Source organism: Bufo bufo, chromosome 10, assembly GCF_905171765.1.
Source record: "Bufo bufo chromosome 10, aBufBuf1.1, whole genome shotgun sequence".
NCBI classification, from domain to species: domain Eukaryota; kingdom Metazoa; phylum Chordata; class Amphibia; order Anura; family Bufonidae; genus Bufo; species Bufo bufo.
In genome coordinates, this window is record NC_053398.1 from 141,412,839 (window position 1) to 141,431,453 (window position 18,615).

Here is an 18,615-nt window from a genome sequence, read left to right on the forward strand (position 1 = left end):
TTCTGCCATAGTCCAACTAGATCTGGACAGCTCTTCTCTTCTCCATCGGTTGCCATCAGCAGTGGTCAGCAGAGGCCCACCACTGGCATCAGAACTGGCAGCCTATTTAAAGTGGAATCTATCTGTCCTGTCTTGCCTGCTAACTGCTAACACATTCCCTCTCCTGGCTGTCGTTCCTTGTGATGCCGATCCCGACTCCTGATTGACCCTGACCTAAGCCTTGTTCCTGGATACCAGTCTTGCCTCTCCCTTCCAGTCGTTTGCCTGGTACCTGTTTTTCTACTCCCTGCACTGGCCCTTGGTTCCTATCTCATCCCCAGACCTGACACATCCTCATTGCTGTACTGATGATGACCCTTGGCTCAGATCCTGACTATGCTACGGCTACACTACCACCAACTGGTAACTAATCTGGGGAGCAGGACCTTGAAAAAGTCCATGACCCCTTGCAAGGATTAAAGGGCTTCTGTCACCTTGATTCTAAACTATTATCTGCAGTAATACATGCTGCACCTGCAGAGTCCAGACGGCCATCTTTTATTTAAATACTTCCCACCGCCTGCACTCAAATATGTGCTGAGATACATTGTCAGGACTGCTGTGCTAACGTAATGGAGAGGACTCCTGGGCGTGTGCACAGCAGTCCTGACAATGCATTTCAGTGCAGCTTAAAATGCTGACAGCAGGGGAACAGGAGGCAGTAGAAATTTACAAAATAGTGATCTGGACTTGTAATCTGCAGTACTAAATAAGTCCAAGATTGTGAATTTTAAGAGTGAAGAACTGGGACGTTTCTTAGACTCCACACTCCAGCCCAGGAAGCTTTGAGATCCACATCTCCGTTAAGAGACGTTACAGCGCCCCTTATGGGGACGCCTCTATGGTGGGCCTGACCTTGTCATCAATAAAGGCATTTTTGTAGCTGCTAAGTGCAACTGCCGCTTTAAGAGACAGTTTATCATTAAGGAAAAAAACAAGCAACCAGGGTTTTGTCCTTATTGAATGTAGACGACTGGATCTTTTCGAACTGGGAGTCAGGGGTCATTGGATTTAAGTAACTTGTCTCAGCTCAGCCATCATCTCATCAATAAATGAAAATGCTTAGTTCTTTCATGTGAGATAGGGAAAAGCAATTTAAAGCCCTGACCTCTTGCACAGCGGTGAAATTGTATTCTTGCTGCAAATTCAAGAGATTGGGCAGCTCGTGATTTGTGGTCGGCATCAAGAGGAGGTTTCTTTTTTTTTTTTTTTTTTGGATTACAATGAAAACCTTCTCTGTGTTTGAAATCAAATAGAATATTTATCTTCCAGATACAATGGACCAGGTTCTCCTTCTTACAATCCTCCAAGCAGTTAAACTATCAACGTACATCCTGAGTGATCGGCAGCCCGGCAAAGAGCAAAGCCTGATGGGCTTCAGATAAGAATGAAGTGTCAGTCGTGGTCTTCAAGTGTAGCACAAATGGACAACGCTGACGTATTAACAAAGTGATCAAATAAGTCAACAAGACAGTAACACAGTCGAGGGAATCATTGATGCTTTCACAAACCACAAGTCTATCTAGCATCTGCCTCTCTATACATCTCTATGTAGCATTTAAAGGCTATGGACACCTTTTGGGGCATTTTTTTTTTTTTTTATGGTTGCATTATACTCATTTTGGGCTAAAATTCATTTTTTCAATTGGTCTTTATTAAGAATATTGAGCCATTCTGTCACAAAGGGTTAACTGTTTTTCTAGCTGTGTGAATCGTCCTTTTTACTTTCACTTTGTGCCGGTCATGTAATAAAGAGGTCATAAACACCTAATAAAGAGGTCATAAACACCTAGGTTTATGCAGACAAAATTGCATTTTGGGAGTACATATAAATCACTTTTTAATTTGTATAAATTTTTTTGCACCGCGAATATAGAAAAAGCTATTTTTGACATGTCTGTGACCAGGTGGCTGGGGGGGCCGCACAGAAGAGCAGCGCAGGCCATAGGTTGTGCATCCCTGGAATAGACCATGGTACCAATTCCCAGTAATGCTATGACCAGGGGCGGACTGAGAACTTAAAGGTCTATAATGCCCCCCATATGCCTGGGCCCCTCACAGAGGTTGTACTTACCTTGCTTCCCGGCACCCGCGTCGCTTCTCATACCGGCACGGCCGTCGATGCATCTCCCCGTCACTCGGATGAAAACATTCGGGGGGGGGGGGTAACCAATCGCAGGGTGTGATGGGAACAAGCCTCCCTTGCATCACCCTAGGGCAGCTTGTTCCTGTCGTGGCCTGCTATTGGCTGCACCCCCCCCCCCTCCTTTCCTCACGGTTGATGTTTTCAGCTGCGCGATGGGGAGATGCAGCGGCGGCCACACTGGTATGAGAAGCGGTGCAGTTGCCGGGGAGCGAGGTAAGTACAAACTCTGTGAGAGGCCCGGGCATATGGGGGGCATTATAGATCTTGTGGCCCCATGTTGTAGGAGAGTCCAAATTGACAGAAGTCAGGGGCCAGCAATACCTTAGTGCAGCGTAAAATATCACCCCAGTAGAACCAAATACCACAGTGCAGCACTAAATACTGTCACCCCTGCTGCAGTATTCAACTGTATCACTGTCCTGAGGATGGCGAAACAGTAAAATTCAGGAGGGCGCCTTTCCGCCACATGCCAGGTGCATAAGTACCTGGTGCTCCAAGCATTAATTAAAGCTGAGAGCATCATATCCTGCTGTACCCAGCCGGCAACCATCAAGAGGGCTCCGGCCACCCTATGGACATCTGCCCACTGGGAAATTCCACTGTAGGGTCTATGGCCGGTCCGCCCCAGGCTATGACCTCCCTGATGCCACAAGTGCAAAATAGTATGTACAACTTCCAATCTCTGAGGATCCACGTGCAGGGAGGACAGAGAACCACATGTTGCTCCCAGTCTACAGGTTGGGAACCACTGCTATAGACAATGTCTACAAATAGGATCATTAATTGGGTGTATGGGAAGAGGAAGACCAAGGAGAATCATGACCATGTTTTAACCCTACTGGAAAGACATTGGGGACCCTGCAGACATGACTTGGACACCCAAGTCTCCTCCATCTTGGTTGAATACATATACGACTAAGTTGTGATCTTACCCCTTAGTGAATGACATCTCATGGTGTTATTTGAACAGATCTATGTTAATGACGTACAGTATGTGAGCCTCTTCTGATGGCTTCTCCACCCTCACATCTACAAGAAAGTCAATAATACTCACAGAATCCTTCAAGTTTATCAGCAGTCTTGCTCCAGGCCACCTGGAAGGTTTCCATTATGACCTGGATGGTCCTTCGCTCAGGCTGAGACTTCTTGTAGTTAAATACAGTCATTACCGTGCCCAGTTCAAGAGTCCTCTTTATCTGGCTCTTCTCATACTCCGGGAGAACCCAGTAATCGGAGCTTTTCTGCCGCGCCATATTAATCACACACTCCACGTTCACCTCAGGCCTCTCAGATATACTGCGGAAGGGATAGAAAACAAGAGAAATTAGATTCTCCTGTAGAAATGTATGGATACAGTATAAAGGGGGCCACGTCTGATAATATGTGAAATTAGTAACCTTAGTGTCATCGTGTGGACATGGTGCTGCTTATCGGCCATGGTGTTTGCTGTGACGGCTTGTGAACTATGACAGCATGATGACGTGAAGCCCGCACAGAATACACATTCATTTGGGGGTTTACTGGAAATCTACATGTATGACCTGCTTAGGATAGACCATCAATGTGGGTCCAGCTGTGTCTGGTACTGCAGCTCAGCCCTGTTCACCTCAATGGACCAAACTGTAGTGCCAGACATAAGTACACCACTCCTAATGAAGATAGATAGATAGTGTGGTGATGTGTACAGTATAAGTGCTGGGAGGAGTGCACATCCCATCCAGATACCTCAGCTGGGTGAGATAACTGAAATCTAGAAAGCTGCAGTGGTTTCAGCAAGGTGTAGTTTGCTGAGACAGTTTTGTCTAGATGTTGTTCTGGGCTGGATTCCATGTGGACTGGGGAATAGGTTTGGTAGTGGGATCTGCCAGTCCACACCCTTCCACTACATGTATTGTCTTTTGCAGGAGGTGATCGCAGGTGAGGCCTGCTGCTGTAATCAAGGAGGGATAAAACAACCCTCTGTGTATGACTTGGAGGGAGAAAGGCTGAGGAAGCCTGAGAGGCTCTGTGTGGTCTCAGCCAGGAGGGCTGAGGGGCCACGAGGCTTTGTAAAGCCTGAATTTTGGGGGGCCCAGTGACGCCTATGGAAAGATTGTCGCGCGGTCAGAGTCTGGAGGACTTCTGGACCATCTTCCCCCAAGGGTGCTGGTGTGGTCACAGCCTGGAGGCTGCTGGACCGTATATGGCTGAGGAAGCCGGACCTAATCCCATGTCTGAACGGCACTCTATAGGTGAGGTAGAGACAACCCGTGTATTAGGTAGAGCCCAGACGGGCAGGTGTTTATTTTCGATGTTTATGTGTGAGCTGGTGCTGAAGTGCCAAAATAAAGCACCTTATGGACTTGAACCGCGTTGTCAGAGGAGAAGTCTGTGATTGCGACCCCCTGAGAGAGAGCGAACCCTAAATAGATAGATATTAGATAGACATATATACTATAGATCAGGGATCAGCAACCTTCAGCACTCCACCTGTTCTAAAACTATAACTCCTAGAATCCTCCTTTCACTTACTTCTGAGGGAGTTACAAGAACAGCCGAGTAAGTTTGCATGCTGGGAGTTGTAGTTTCACAGCAGCTGGAGTGCTGAAGGTTGCTGATCCCTGATATAGATAGATAGATAGATAGATACCGTAGATAGATAGATACCATAGATCAGGGATGCCGAACCTGCGGCCCTCCAGCTGTTGCAAAACTACAACTCCCAGCATGCATGGACAGCCTACAGCTATTAGGGCATGCTGGGAGTTGTCGTTTTGCAATAGTTGGAGAGCCGCTGGTTGAGCATCCCTGCACTAGATAGATAGATATGTAGGATGAAAGAGAAACAGAAATGTCAGTCCTGAGTCCCAGAACACGGACAATTACTTGCGCTGCTGGTTCCAATGTAGTGTGGTGGGTATTCACACTCGAAAGTCATGCAGTAAAAGGATTTGAAACCGCGCTGCTTGGGATCCAGTCGAACGCTACACAGGTGTAAGAATCAGGGTATTAGCCTCCGTCCTCCTATCTCAAGGGGTTCAATCCTCCTCTGACACCTGCTCTGTAGGATTAAATGACCGGCATATAGTGAAGTACCCTCTTAGTAGGTTTTATTCTACTCACAAACAATGGTAGATAACAGGCATAATAAAATCAATTCGAACTCCTGCCCAACCCGGGTTTCGCTCTCTGGCTTCCTCAGGGGCGACAACTCGGTGTCAGAGGAGGATTGAACCCCTTGAGATAGGAGGACGGAGGCTAATACCCTGATTCTTACACCTGTGTAGCGTTCGACTGGATCCCCAGATATGTAGGATGGCAGATAGATAAATATTAGAGATGTAGATACAGATATTGGATAGATAATTAGATAGATGATAACTTGATAGACAGTAGATAGATAGGTAGTAGACAGATGGATAAATAGACATATCATTTGATGTTTTGATGAAGATGCAGCGTGAAATCCCATGTGTTTCTCTAGGTATCACTATGGTCTAATAACAGGGAGTGGGTTCTCCCCGGGCGGAGGATAACACAGCGTGATTATTAGGTTATCTGTAAGAAATGACAATGATCATAACTAATATTTCAGTTGTGTCACATCCGTGACTGACGTCTCTCTACACATTCCTGATATAATATTACGCTCCGCTGCACAGTAAAGAAGATGATGCTAAAAACCAGGACCCTGTTCACACTTTGCCTCAGCACAGGAGATGTGTGAGCTAAAGTCGTGCCCACGGGGGCAAAGGTTGGGTCAGTCAGGCTTGGCACCGTCTGGTGTACATACCCTGTAGGACATGATGGCACAAGTAGAAAGCTTGTAATAACCAGAACACTTCTCCTTTAGGCCTCAGACATAAGATTTATGTGATATATTTTTTTTTATCCAAGTGAAATAGTTCAGTCTACCTGCACTGACACATTGTTGCAAACCATAGTGGTGCCCATGGTGACTACACTGGATACAACTGTAACTGACCTTCATAATGGTAACTTTTACCTCCTCCAGATATAAACAATTTTCCATTTGCTGACAGTAAGCAGAGATCTGGAAGTGGTGAAAATTGATACACCAGTACTGTTAGAAAGTTGCAGTGAATTATCCTGTACATGATTGTTAGTTACATAAAAACTGATAAAGCCTTTTGGGGGGGGGGGGGGAAGGGTCCATATTAACAGATTTACGTCATAGACGGCCATGGTGTGGACCCCCACTTTGCTGAGATATGTAGTTCTACAACAGCAGAATAGCTAGGAGTAGTGCAGACAGAGCTGGTACAGTGGTTAAAAAAGCTGCAGACAGAGCAGGTACAGTGGTTAAACAACCTGCAGACAGAGCTGGCACAGTGGTTAAACAACCTGCAGACAGAGCTGGTACAGTGGTTAAACAACCTGCAGACAGAGCAGGTACAGTGGTTAAACAACCTGCAGACAGAGCAGGTACAGTGGTTAAACAACCTGCAGACAAAGCTGGCACAGTGGTTAAACAACCTGCAGACAAAGCTGGCACAGTGGTTAAACAACCTGCAGACAGAGCAGGTACAGTGGTTAAACAACCTGCAGACAAAGCTGGCACAGTGGTTAAACAACCTGCAGACAGAGCAGGTACAGTGGTTAAACAACCTGCAGACAGAGCTAGTACAGTGGTTAAACAACCTGCAGACAGAGCTGGTACAGTGGTTAAACAACCTGCAGACAGAGCAGGTACAGTGGTTAAACAACCTGCAGACAGAGCTAGTACAGTGGTTAAAGAATCTGCAGACAGAGCAGGTACAGTGGTTAAAAAACCTGCATACAGAGCAGGTACAGTGGTTAAAAAACCTGCAGACAGAGCTAGTACAGTGGTTAAAAAACCTGCATACAGAGCAGGTACAGTGGTTAAAGAATCTGCAGACAAAGCTGGCGCAGTGGTTAAACAATCTGTAGACAGAGCTGGTACAGTGGTTAAAAAACCTGCAGACAGAGCTGGCGCATTGGTTAAACAATCTGTAGACAGAGCTGGTACAGTGGTTAAAAAACCTGCAGACAGAGCTGGCGCATTGGTTAAACAATCTGCAGACAGAGCTGGCGCATTGGTTAAAAAAGCTACAAGTTACATACGTGTTACATTTACTTACCCACCATTCCTCAGCTGTTTGACAGATGAGCTCTGGCTCCTATGTTACATGACACATGATGATGGAGAAAGCTCTGAACTACTTCCTCGTCGTTGCTTCTGCTTTTTTTTGCCCGTGCGATTTTACTTGATTCCCCCCCCCCCCAGGCCCTGGCGTTCTGCACTACTGCATCCACTTCCTTCCTGGTGCAGCAAGCTTCACACAACCTCCCTTCCCCATGATCAAATGGACTTTACATGACACAAGTAGAAATGGGAACTACATAGCTACTAATGTAAAGGGTAATCCTCGATGGATTGTAAGCTCCTAGGGTCAGGAACTCGCGCATTTAATGTACAGGGGGCAAGAATCCTGCAGCATTTCTGGGTCGCATGCTATTATATAGCAGAGTGCTACATCATATCCCTTGCCATTGTAGGGCTATAAGTCTCCATGGGGTCATTTCTTAAGGGACTTGCGACAATTTTTTTCATAAAAATAGTCAAAGCCCTTTTTTCAATCAGATGAAGAATAGAGCAAGCCGAGAGAAGCGAGTCCATTTTTTTTTTAACCAGCTGTGCCACAGTATTTAGTCGCACGACCGGTTTTACACTGTGTTTGGCAGTTGGGAGGGACGGCGGCGTGTTGGGGGACAGGACTTTGGCCACGGCCAATTTACTAACATTTACGCCTGGAAACAAGAGTAAGGCCTGGTTCACATGGTCAGTATTTGGTCAGTAGTGGAACCTACAGAAAAAAAGGTATAATAGAAATATTTGTGTCTCTTCTGTGTTTTGGACCCACTCCTGTTTTTGGCTTACAAATACTGATGCAAAAATACTGACCAAATACTGACCGTGTGAAAGAGGTGCTGGTGCTTGTTTTTGAATCTTTAAACCGTATCCGTTTTGCCGGAACACTTGGTGCCTGATCCGGCATTAAAGCATTTTAATGGAAAATAATGCCGGATCCGGCAAGTGTTCCGGAATTTTGGACGGAGAAAATACCGCCAAATACCGTTAGAGGGACTGAACTGAAGACATCCTGATGCATACTGAACGGATTGCTCTCCATTCAGAATGCATTAGGATAAAACTGATCCATTTTCCCCGATATTGAGCCCCTAGGACGGAACTCAATACCGGAAAACTTTAACGCAAGTGTGAAAGTGTCCTTAGACTAGCATAAAATGCCAATATTAGTAAATGAACCCCATACTGACTAGTAGTAATAAATCTTGATGCCCTGTTCTTGAACCTGATGCCCTGTTTGTGAACTGTGCTCTACAGGTAGAGACGGTATATGTATTAGGTAGTGCCCAGATGGGCAGGTGTTTATTTTGATGTTTGATGTTTATGTGTGCTGGTGCTGACATGCCAAAATAATGCACCATTTGGACTTGAACCCCGTTGTCAGAGGAGAAGTCTGTGATTGCGACCCCCTGAGAGAGAGCCTTCCCTTACATGGTATATCACATGGATACAACCTGCCTGTATTCATCTTCTGGTATATCGCTTGGATACGACCTGTCTGTATTCATCTTCCGGTATATCACATGGATACGACCTGTCTGTATTCATCTTCTGGTATATTACATGGATACGACCTGTCTGTATTCATCTTCTGGTATATTACATGGATACGACCTGTCTGTATTCATCTTCTGGTATATCGCTTGGATACGACCTGTCTGTATTCATCTTCTGGTATATCACATGGATACAACCTGCCTGTATTCATCTTCCGGTATATCACATGGATACGACCTGTCTGTATTCATCTTCTGGTATATTACATGGATACGACCTGTCTGTATTCATCTTCTGGTATATCGCTTGGATACGACCTGTCTGTATTCATCTTCTGGTATATCACATGGATACAACCTGCCTGTATTCATCTTCCGGTATATCACATGGATACAACCTGCCTGTATTCATCTTCCGGTATATCACATGGATACAACCTGCCTGTATTCATCTTCCGGTATATCACATGGATACAACCTGCCTGTATTCATCTTCCGGTATATCTCATGGATACAACCTGCCTGTATTCATCTTCTGTTGTATCACATGTATACAACCTGCCTGTATTCATCTTCCGGTATATCACATGGATACAACCTGCCTGTATTCATCTTCTGGTATATCTCATGGATACAACCTGCCTGTATTCATCTTCTGGTATATCACATGGATACAACCTGCCTGTATTCATCTTCCGGTATATCACATGGATACAACCTGCCTGCATTCATCTTCTGGTATATCTCATGGATACAACCTGCCTGTATTCATCTTCCGGTATATTACATGGATACGACCTGTCTGTATTCATCTTCTGGTATATCTCATGGATACAACCTGCCTGTATTCATCTTCTGTTGTATCACATGTATACAACCTGCCTGTATTCATCTTCTGGTATATCGCTTGGATACAACCTGTCTGTATTCATCTTCTGGTATATTACATGTATACAACCTGCCTGTATTCATCTTCTGGTATATCACATGGATACAACCTGCCTGTATTCATCTTCCGGTATATCACATGGATACAACCTGCCTGTATTCACCTTCTGGTATATCACATGGATACAACCTGCCTGTATTCATCTTCCGGTATATCGCTTGGATACGACCTGTCTGTATTCATCTTCTGGTATATCACATGTATACAACCTGCCTGTATTCATCTTCCGGTATATCACATGGATACAACCTGTCTGTATTCATCTTCTGGTATATTACATGTATACAACCTGCCTGTATTCATCTTCCGGTATATCACATGGATACAACCTGCCTGTATTCATCTTCCGGTATATCACATGGATACAACCTGCCTGTATTCATCTTCTGGTATATTACATGGATACAACCTGCCTGTATTCATCTTCTGGTATATCACATGGATACAACCTGCCTGTATTCATCTTCTGGTATATTACATGGATACAACCTGCCTGTATTCATCTTCTGGTATATCACATGGATACAACCTGCCTGTATTCATCTTCTGGTATATTACATGGATACAACCTGCCTGTATTCATCTTCTGGTATATCACATGGATACAACCTGCCTGTATTCATCTTCCGGTATATCACATGGATACAACCTGCCTGTATTCATCTTCCGGTATATCTCATGGATACAACCTGCCTGTATTCATCTTCTGGTATATCTCATGGATACAACCTGCCTGTATTCATCTTCTGGTATATCACATGGATACAACCTGCCTGTATTCATCTTCTGGTATATTACATGGATACAACCTGCCTGTATTCATCTTCTGGTATATTACATGGATACAACCTGCCTGTATTCATCTTCCGGTATATCTCATGGATACAACCTGCCTGTATTCATCTTCCGGTATATCACATGGATACAACCTGCCTGTATTCATCTTCCGGTATATCTCATGGATACAACCTGCCTGTATTCATCTTCTGGTATATTACATGGATACAGTTTGCGCTGCGCTGCGCACACATTGCACCGGCAGCGTCATTCATGCAGAGGATTTCCTTCTCACTGTTCTCATACATTTAATGTGTAAATCGGCATCTAGAAACCTCAGGGTTCGCCTTTTAATGTCAGTATAACAAGTGCACACACATTATAACAAAAAGAGGAAGCTGAGTAATGACCGTATTGTCAGGTCCATTGCTGTGCAGCTGCAGCTGGCGCCTGTTTCTACCGGCTGCCAATCTCAGGGGGAAGAATGAACTCCTTCGGATCTTGACTGATTATTAACCCTGATACCGAAGCTTCGTTCACGTGTTCTGGTCTTTTGGCCAAAATTCTCACAAACTCATAGCAAAAAAACGGGCTATAACTGCAATATTTGAACACACCATAATACACAACAGCGTAAAAACACATGGAGACATGGCCCTTTTGAGTAGATTTGGGGTAGAAAATGATATATGTGGTCTATATATCTACATAACTTCTGCATGCACACTGGCTCATGAGCAAGACTAGTGTGGGGGGGGGGGGGACTCCTGCGACCTCTTAACCAAATTTGGATCTCCAAAGTCCTGTATCCGTGTTACTTCGTACACTAAGTCAAACGGACATACAAGTCATTACACTGGGACAACGTAGGGTTCTTCGATTTGGACAATTCCTACTTGTAAAGGCCTGTTCACACAGCAGTATTTTGGCGCGGGCACCACACCACAGCTTCACCAGCGGGGGCGCGTGGGGTCTGCCTACCATTCTTTTCAATAGGAGGCAGCACTACAGTTCGCGGGCCGGTGGTTTAAAGTCGCGACCAGGCCAAGAAAGGTCATGTCCCTTCTTGGCGGGGTGTCCATACGAAGCCGAGGCAGGTGTCCTCCAGTGGCTTAGCTCCATTTAATGGAACTGGAAGGTTGTGCCGACAATTATCTAAGATATATGAGGACCCTCAGAAGGGGTTATCCAGTTTGCAATATTGATGACCTCAGGATAGATCAGTGGGGGCCCGACTCCCGACACCCCTGCCCGTCACTGCTCACTGGCGACAATGCAGCGGCGAGCAGATGTAATTACAGCTCCTCCGTGGTGGAGGGCATGCGCAACCGCCCTCCATTCATTTCTATGGGGCCACCGAAAATAGCCGAGCGCTAGCTGTCGGGCCCATAGATGTGAATGAGAGCGGTGGCCGGTCATGCGCTGTGCGCTCCCATTCACTTCTATAGGGAGAGCGCTCGGTGGTGGCCGGACCGGAGTCCTCCAGTCACCACATTGCGGGGCTCCGTTTATGAGATAGGTGCGGGTCCCAGCGGTGGGACGCGCACCTATAAGAGAATGGGGGCATATCCTAGCAATATGCCCCCATTGTCTGAGATGAGACAACCCTTTTTACGGTTACCTGCACACATCGCGGATTACGAGCGGATCTATGCGCAGCGCAGCACATTGCCAGCAAATGGAATGAGATTAGACAAATCTCATGTAGACGTTTTTTTTCTTTCCATGCAGAAATTGCCGTGCGGATTCTGAAATCTGCAGCATGTCAATGCTGAGGGTGAGATCGGGGCAAAACTGCATCAAATCACTAAAAAAAATCCACAAGTAACACGTGCAGATTTAGATTTGGTGCGGAAACTCAAAATTCTGTTTGTGAACCCGCACCCTTATGGGAGCATGTCGGCAGTTTTGACCATGCTGGAAGTGCCGGGTAGGGTTCGGGTAGAACAGGACAATCATACCCTTTTTGTGGAGTTTCTATCAGGAGTAGTGTAAACGTGAAGTTTTATTCTGCTAGATTCTGCTCCTGCACATGCCCCAACGGGCGGAGCTTCGCTGTGGATTGAGCTCCTTCAAAGCTTCTCCTCCTCACTCTGATTGACAGCTGTAGCATCCAACCAGGAGACCATTACAGCTGTCACTCAGAGAAGGGGGGTGGGCGCCCTTCACAGTAAAGCTCCGCCTCCATGTAAAAATAAAAAAAGTACTGAAAAAGCTATGTGTGAATCCACCCTGATACTGTTATCACGCTCTTAAAGGGGTTTACCCAGGAGTTTTATACTGATGACGAGTCCTCCTGGATAGGCCATCAGCATCTGATCGGTGGGGGTCCGACACCCAGGACCCCCGCCCATCAGCTGTTTGGGAAAGCTGAGTGACGCCATATTGACTGATAGCTAAAAAGACAGAGTGACGCTGACTCATCGCCCTATTTTAACTGGTGGTTTTGTGACTGTGGTTGGAGATCCTCGCTGAGCGTCGCCTTCCTGATACGTGAATATATTCTGTGCGAAGTTTCACGGACCTTTATCTTCCATTGAGATATATTTGGTCTCACGCCAGAGAAAGCTTTCCTTTCTTCTTCAGCCTGCTTGCACTGACATGTTAGTGTACAGAGTGCCAGAACCTCCTAGAGTCTCACCGTTCCTCCATTGCTGGGCCTCCTAAGAGGTTCTGCAGCAGCCGTGCCATCCAGCAACCTCCTGTCCTCCAGCCAGTGACACGCTCTCTAGTCTGTACCCTGAGGCAGAGCATTTTGATGCAATGCACGCTTTTTCTTCCTCCCTGATAAGCATTAATACACGGCATCATGTGTCATGGCTCACCACAAAACCATGACGCTCACGATAACGGGGTCAGCATTGCACACTAGCAGCACTAAAGAGTTAAGGCTCATTCACACCACGCTGTATGGTCGCCGTGCTCGTGCTGTGGCCCTGTGAATCCCGTATCGCGGTGCGGACCCATTTGACTTGAATGGGTCCACGATCGGCAAACGATTAACCGTATATTGAGGACCTGCCTTTTTGCGGTACACAATACGGGCACTGAGACCTTACGTTTGTCTGAATAAGCCCTTAGTGTGTTTTAAAGGGGATGTACGGGATTAGAAAAACATGGCCGCCTTCAACCACACTTGGGCATGGATTGTGGCTGGTGTTGAAGCTCCGCTTCACTGAAGTGAATAGAGCTGAGCTGCAATACCGGACACAACCTGAGGACAAGTGTGGCGCACTTTACTTTCTGAACCGCAGCCTCTCTGCAATGCTTACTGCTTATTAGCTGTAGAACATAGGAACCCAGCTGGTGCCAATGACTCCAGCTTAGAGGAGTTTTCTGGCCTTCGAGCCGACAACTCCTGGGGTCCACTTCTGTCCTCCTGAACATAAAAAGCCCCACTCACTTGTCTGCGGTCTTGCTCCTCCGTTCCTGTCTGCAGTACCCTGCGGTACCAGGAAGGGGCTTGGTCCTGTCACTGCTGCAGCCAATCATGGACCTCAGCGCTAGAACGCTATGCCACAGCAATGCTGCACAGTTAAAGCCACTGTGACCGCAGAGGGCTGTGATTGGCTGCAGCAGTCATGGGACAAGCCGCTACCTGGTTCTGCTTTGATCAGAGAAGTGGGGTTGTCTTATTCTCAGGGGGACAGGGGAGGACTCCAGGAGTTGTCAGCTTTAAAAGGGTTAATCAAGTTCTATAAAGCCCCCCAATATGCCCAGGCCCCTCACAGAGGTTGTACTTGCCTCGCTCCCCGGCACCCGCGTCGATCCTGATCCCTGCACAGTTGCCGCTGCATCTCCCTGTTGCGCGGATAAAAATATCCGGCGTCTGGGGGAGTGGGGGGGCAGCCAATAGGAGGCCGCGACGGGGATGAGCCTCCCTAACGTCACCTTCTTCTCCTTCTATCAGCAGCTACATATGTGGCAAGCTACAATGCAGTGAGAAACCTTCCTAAGATATCCACCAATAGCCAGTAGGCATTCGCTCCACACCAGCTTCATGAGCCTCGGGCCCCTATAACCGTGTTGCCATTTCACCAGATCTTTCTTGGACCGCTTTTGGCAGGTACCAACCACTGCTTACCGGTAACCCCCCCCCTTCCCAGAAGACCTTCCACTTGGGAGACGCTCTGACCTAGTTGTCTAGCCGTCACAATTTGGCCCTTTTCAAAGTCTTTGCCATCTTTCCCGAACGGGCTGTTGACGTGCCGCCTAATGTATCAGACCCCATGACAGGTGTCACTATCACGAGATCATGTTGGAGCCGATCGGGGCATCTTACAAGAAGCAGAAGATGGCTTTACTATTTAAGAGAAACAGAAATTGTGTAAGACCAGAAGATTGTGAAGTACCCAGGGCCGGATTTCCCATTCGGCACAGGGGGCCTACGTCTTGAGGCAGACCTGCAAAAAGAGAACCTGCTCTTCATAGTCAGGAGCGGTAAAAGTTTTTGCATTGGGCGATGATACGGTGTTTGCAGAATACCTGCTTCCTGTGTTAGTTTGGTGCATTTTTTTTTGCCTATAGTAATTTTTGGACTTTTTTTTCCCTATAGGCTTCTAAGATACCAATCCAGGACTGCAAGTACCAGAAACTGTTTTAACCACCTATATAACTTTTGGTATAAAGAGCAATGCATGGCAATTTTTGTTTAGTACCCGGAGAAGTAATCACTCCCCATACTTCCCACTCCGGCCACGAAATATGTGGCTGCCCACGGCTTCTCACCATCTGCATTAAAAATGTGGCTGGACCTCAACCTAAAACCTATAAATTCAGGGCTGACGTATATCCAGTATGTGGACACAGTCGTAGAATGTATTTTTGGATGCACGCAACCGTGATCGGCCCGGGAAACACGGTCCATGTGTTGTCCGGATCTCCCGGGCTGACCTTGGCTCCCCTGGACTGACTGTATCATGGTCACTTATGGTGCAGTCAGTTCATATCTGGTCACGGATCTCCTGCACCGAATCCCTCAGATAGGATGAACTGACTCTATCGTAAAACGGTCGGGGCAGGGAAGCTACGGTCAGCCCGGGAGATCCGGACCGCGTTTCCCAGGCCGATCATGGTCGCGTTCATGAGCCCCTAGTCGTATGTGCTTGACATTGTGATGTGATGACACATTGAACAGGATAGTCTGGGATAACCTGAAGAAGAAAGCGTAAAAGCTGGCAGCACCGCTCAAAAACAACCTATACCTGAAAGGTCGAGAAATGGTGGCATGCAAAAAGATGCATAACCTTTAAAGGGGTTGTCTCATCACAGACAAAGGGGGCATAACGCTAGCATTTGCCTCCATTGTCTTATAGGTGCCGGTCCCACCGCTGGGACCCCCACCTATATCGAGAACGGAGCCCTGAAAGTGTTGGAGGGCGCACTGCGCATGCGCAGCCGCCCTGCGTTCATTTTCTATGGGGCCACCAACAATAGACGAGCGGTGGCTGGTCATGCGCGGTGGGCTCCCATTGACTTCTATGGGGAGCGCGCTTTGTGGTGACCGGAGCCTTCCAGCCACCACCTTGCGGGGCTCCGTTCCCAATGTAGGTGTGGGACCCGCACCTATAAGACAATGGGGGCACATCCTAGCGATATGTCCCCATTGTCTGCGATGAGACAACCCCTTTTAATCGGTGCCTGCAGCCTGACTCCACTATTGAAAGATACATACTTACCTCCAAGCGCGCCGTACCGGAGTGGCGGAAAGCGGGCAAGTATGAACCGGACTCGGGCTGCGGGCGTCTGTTAAAAGATAGGTATTCCCCCAACTTTTTTAAGGGGGTATTTCCCTGTAAGGATGTCTCCACCGACCTCCTCCCACCTGGATGTGGGGGTCAAGACCAAAATGTGAGATGCGTAAAAACCATAGCGCGCCATGCCGCACCTTAATTCCTATTCACTTGTATGGGAGCTACGGAAACAATGTAGCACAGCCCGCCACATCCGGGCGAGAGGGGGTCAGAGATGGCGTATGTCCCGTGTATCCTTGGCGCTGATGGACACCATCGCTGCCATTTTTCCCATCGAACATGGCAGAATCTGCAACAGACGCAGATGTGAACAGAGCCTTAAAATAATAATGTAACAGTAAAAAAAAAACGCAGGGAAACCCTTTAGACGCCGTGTTTTATCTTCGGGCCGCGACACGACGATAACCTTTGCTCAAATGTAATAACCCGTTCTGTAAAACTACACGATTAGCATTTACCTCAGAAATACAAAAATACAATCCAGTTGGGTCCGATCAAAAACGCTGCGCTGTTTTTTTGTTTTTTATAGTCAATATGGCTGATGTTACAACTTTCCTAGAGAGAGGGATCTATCCCCTCATAATTAGGGCTCGTTCACACGAACGTTTTTTTGCGTTCCGTCTACGGAACCAATCATTTCAATGGTTCCGCAAAAAAACTGAATATACTCCGCATGCATTCCATTTCCGTATTTCCATTTTCCGTTCCGTTAAAATAAAGAACATGTCCTATTATTGCCCGCAAACCACGTTCCGTGGCTCCATTCAAGTCAATGGGTCCGCAAAAAAAATAAAAGGAACACATCCGTATGTCTTCCGTATATGTTCAGTTTTTGTGGAACTATCTATTGAAAATGTTATGCCCATTTTTTTCTATGTAATCACTGTATATGCCATATGGAAAAACGGAATGGAAACAGAAACACAACGGATCCATGAAAAACGGACCGCAAAACACTGAAATTAAAGCCATACGGTCGTGTGCATGAGCCCTTAGGCAGCGTTACCTTTCAGATTTCTAGCAGAGGTGGCTGACAACTTTGCACTTGTACATAACAGCCTATATGGGTGCATTGGGGTTGTCAGCGAGCCCGGTTCGTGCAGTTATACGCCCCTGCTGTCATTTCGCTCCGCAGATTTGACGAATATATGGAAGCTGTAACGGCGGTGACATTGGTTAAACATGTTTTGCTCCCATAGTGTATGGTGCAGGACCACTTGCCGCATGTAGATTGTCCTAGCTGCAGTTTGCTTTGGGGGTGACCGGAGTGGTTACTTACTTGGGTGCTGTCGGTGCAGGTGTCCGTCCTGACAACTGTCATCTCTGTCGCCTCCTCCTCGGTTGTCGGATCTCTCCTTTCTTCCGTCACATTGCCCGCAGCGCAGAGAGAGAATCAAAAGGCAGAGAAACTTAAATGGAAAAGTTCAAGACAGAAAAGTTCCTCTCTGCCGGCAGAGTTGTGTGCAGTACAAGGAAGTTTCAGAGCGGCGCTCCTCCAGCCTGACAGAACAGAGTCCTTCCTGTTTTATCTATATACACATGTGGGCCGTGACACAACGACTGAATACGGAATGAGCTCTTAAAGGGACAGTGTCGCAAGGTGTCCGAGCGAGCCCTCTCTATTAAGCATGGTGTGAGTGAGCCAAGTGTGTCATCCTCCACTTGTCACGGCATCGTAATCTGTTTACATAGGACTGCAGGTAAATCTGCTGCCTTCTCCAACTTCATTGGGGCAGAATCATGAAACTGTCCGCAAGAAAACCTGGCAACCAATCACAGCGCAGATTTCATTTTTGTATTCTGTTCTTGGAAAACGAAAGCTGCGCTGTGATTGTTTTTCATAAATCTGCCTCCATTACCAGGGGCTCATGCACACGGCCGCAGACACAGGCACGTGAAAGGGTCCGCAAACCGGATGGTGCGGTGCGGGAGCTCTACAGAGCGCTTCCGTGGGCTTTCTGTCCGTGCCTCCGCACCGCAAAAAAGCAGTGCATGCACCGTCGGATGCGGATTGTGGACCCCATTCAAGTGAGTGGGTCCGTGTCCGCAGAAGGTGGGCACGCGGTCGGGGCCCGTGCATTGCGGACAGACTCAGTTCTCCATCATTCTACTGATGGCAGTTGTCCTATGGCGCCACATCCCCACCGCTCACACTTTGATGGCCTACCAACTGTCTCTAATTTACAGGAGTTGTTCCTAAATTTCCGAGGCAATCCTGACAAAATCAGGTTGTCCTGTGCCAAAAATGTAAGTGTGTAAAATGTAACCCAGAAGTGGGTGGTTCCAGTGGGTTTGGACCATTCCCTAGAGCAAGGCTTAAAGTACTCGGCCCATCCACATGA

The 18,615-nt window shown here is 47.1% G+C and overlaps 1 protein-coding gene across 2 annotated transcripts in view; it reads right to left on the bottom strand.

Moving 5' to 3' along the window:
* PLCG2 (phospholipase C gamma 2) overlaps positions 1 to 17,801 on the bottom strand; it is a 126,946-nt gene extending 109,145 nt beyond the window's left edge. Inside the window, exons 1-2 of one of the 2 annotated variants that reach the window (XM_040410530.1) lie at positions 17,553 to 17,800; positions 3,240 to 3,481 (exon numbers count right to left, since the gene is read on the bottom strand). In XM_040410530.1, the coding sequence (XP_040266464.1) occupies positions 3,240 to 3,438 (199 nt within the window). In that variant the 5' untranslated portion in view covers positions 3,439 to 3,481; positions 17,553 to 17,800. Of the gene's footprint in view, positions 1 to 3,239; positions 3,482 to 17,552 lie in introns of both variants that reach the window. The other variant, XM_040410531.1, reaches the window with a different exon arrangement.
* Between the last annotated feature and the right edge of the window lie 814 nt (positions 17,802 to 18,615).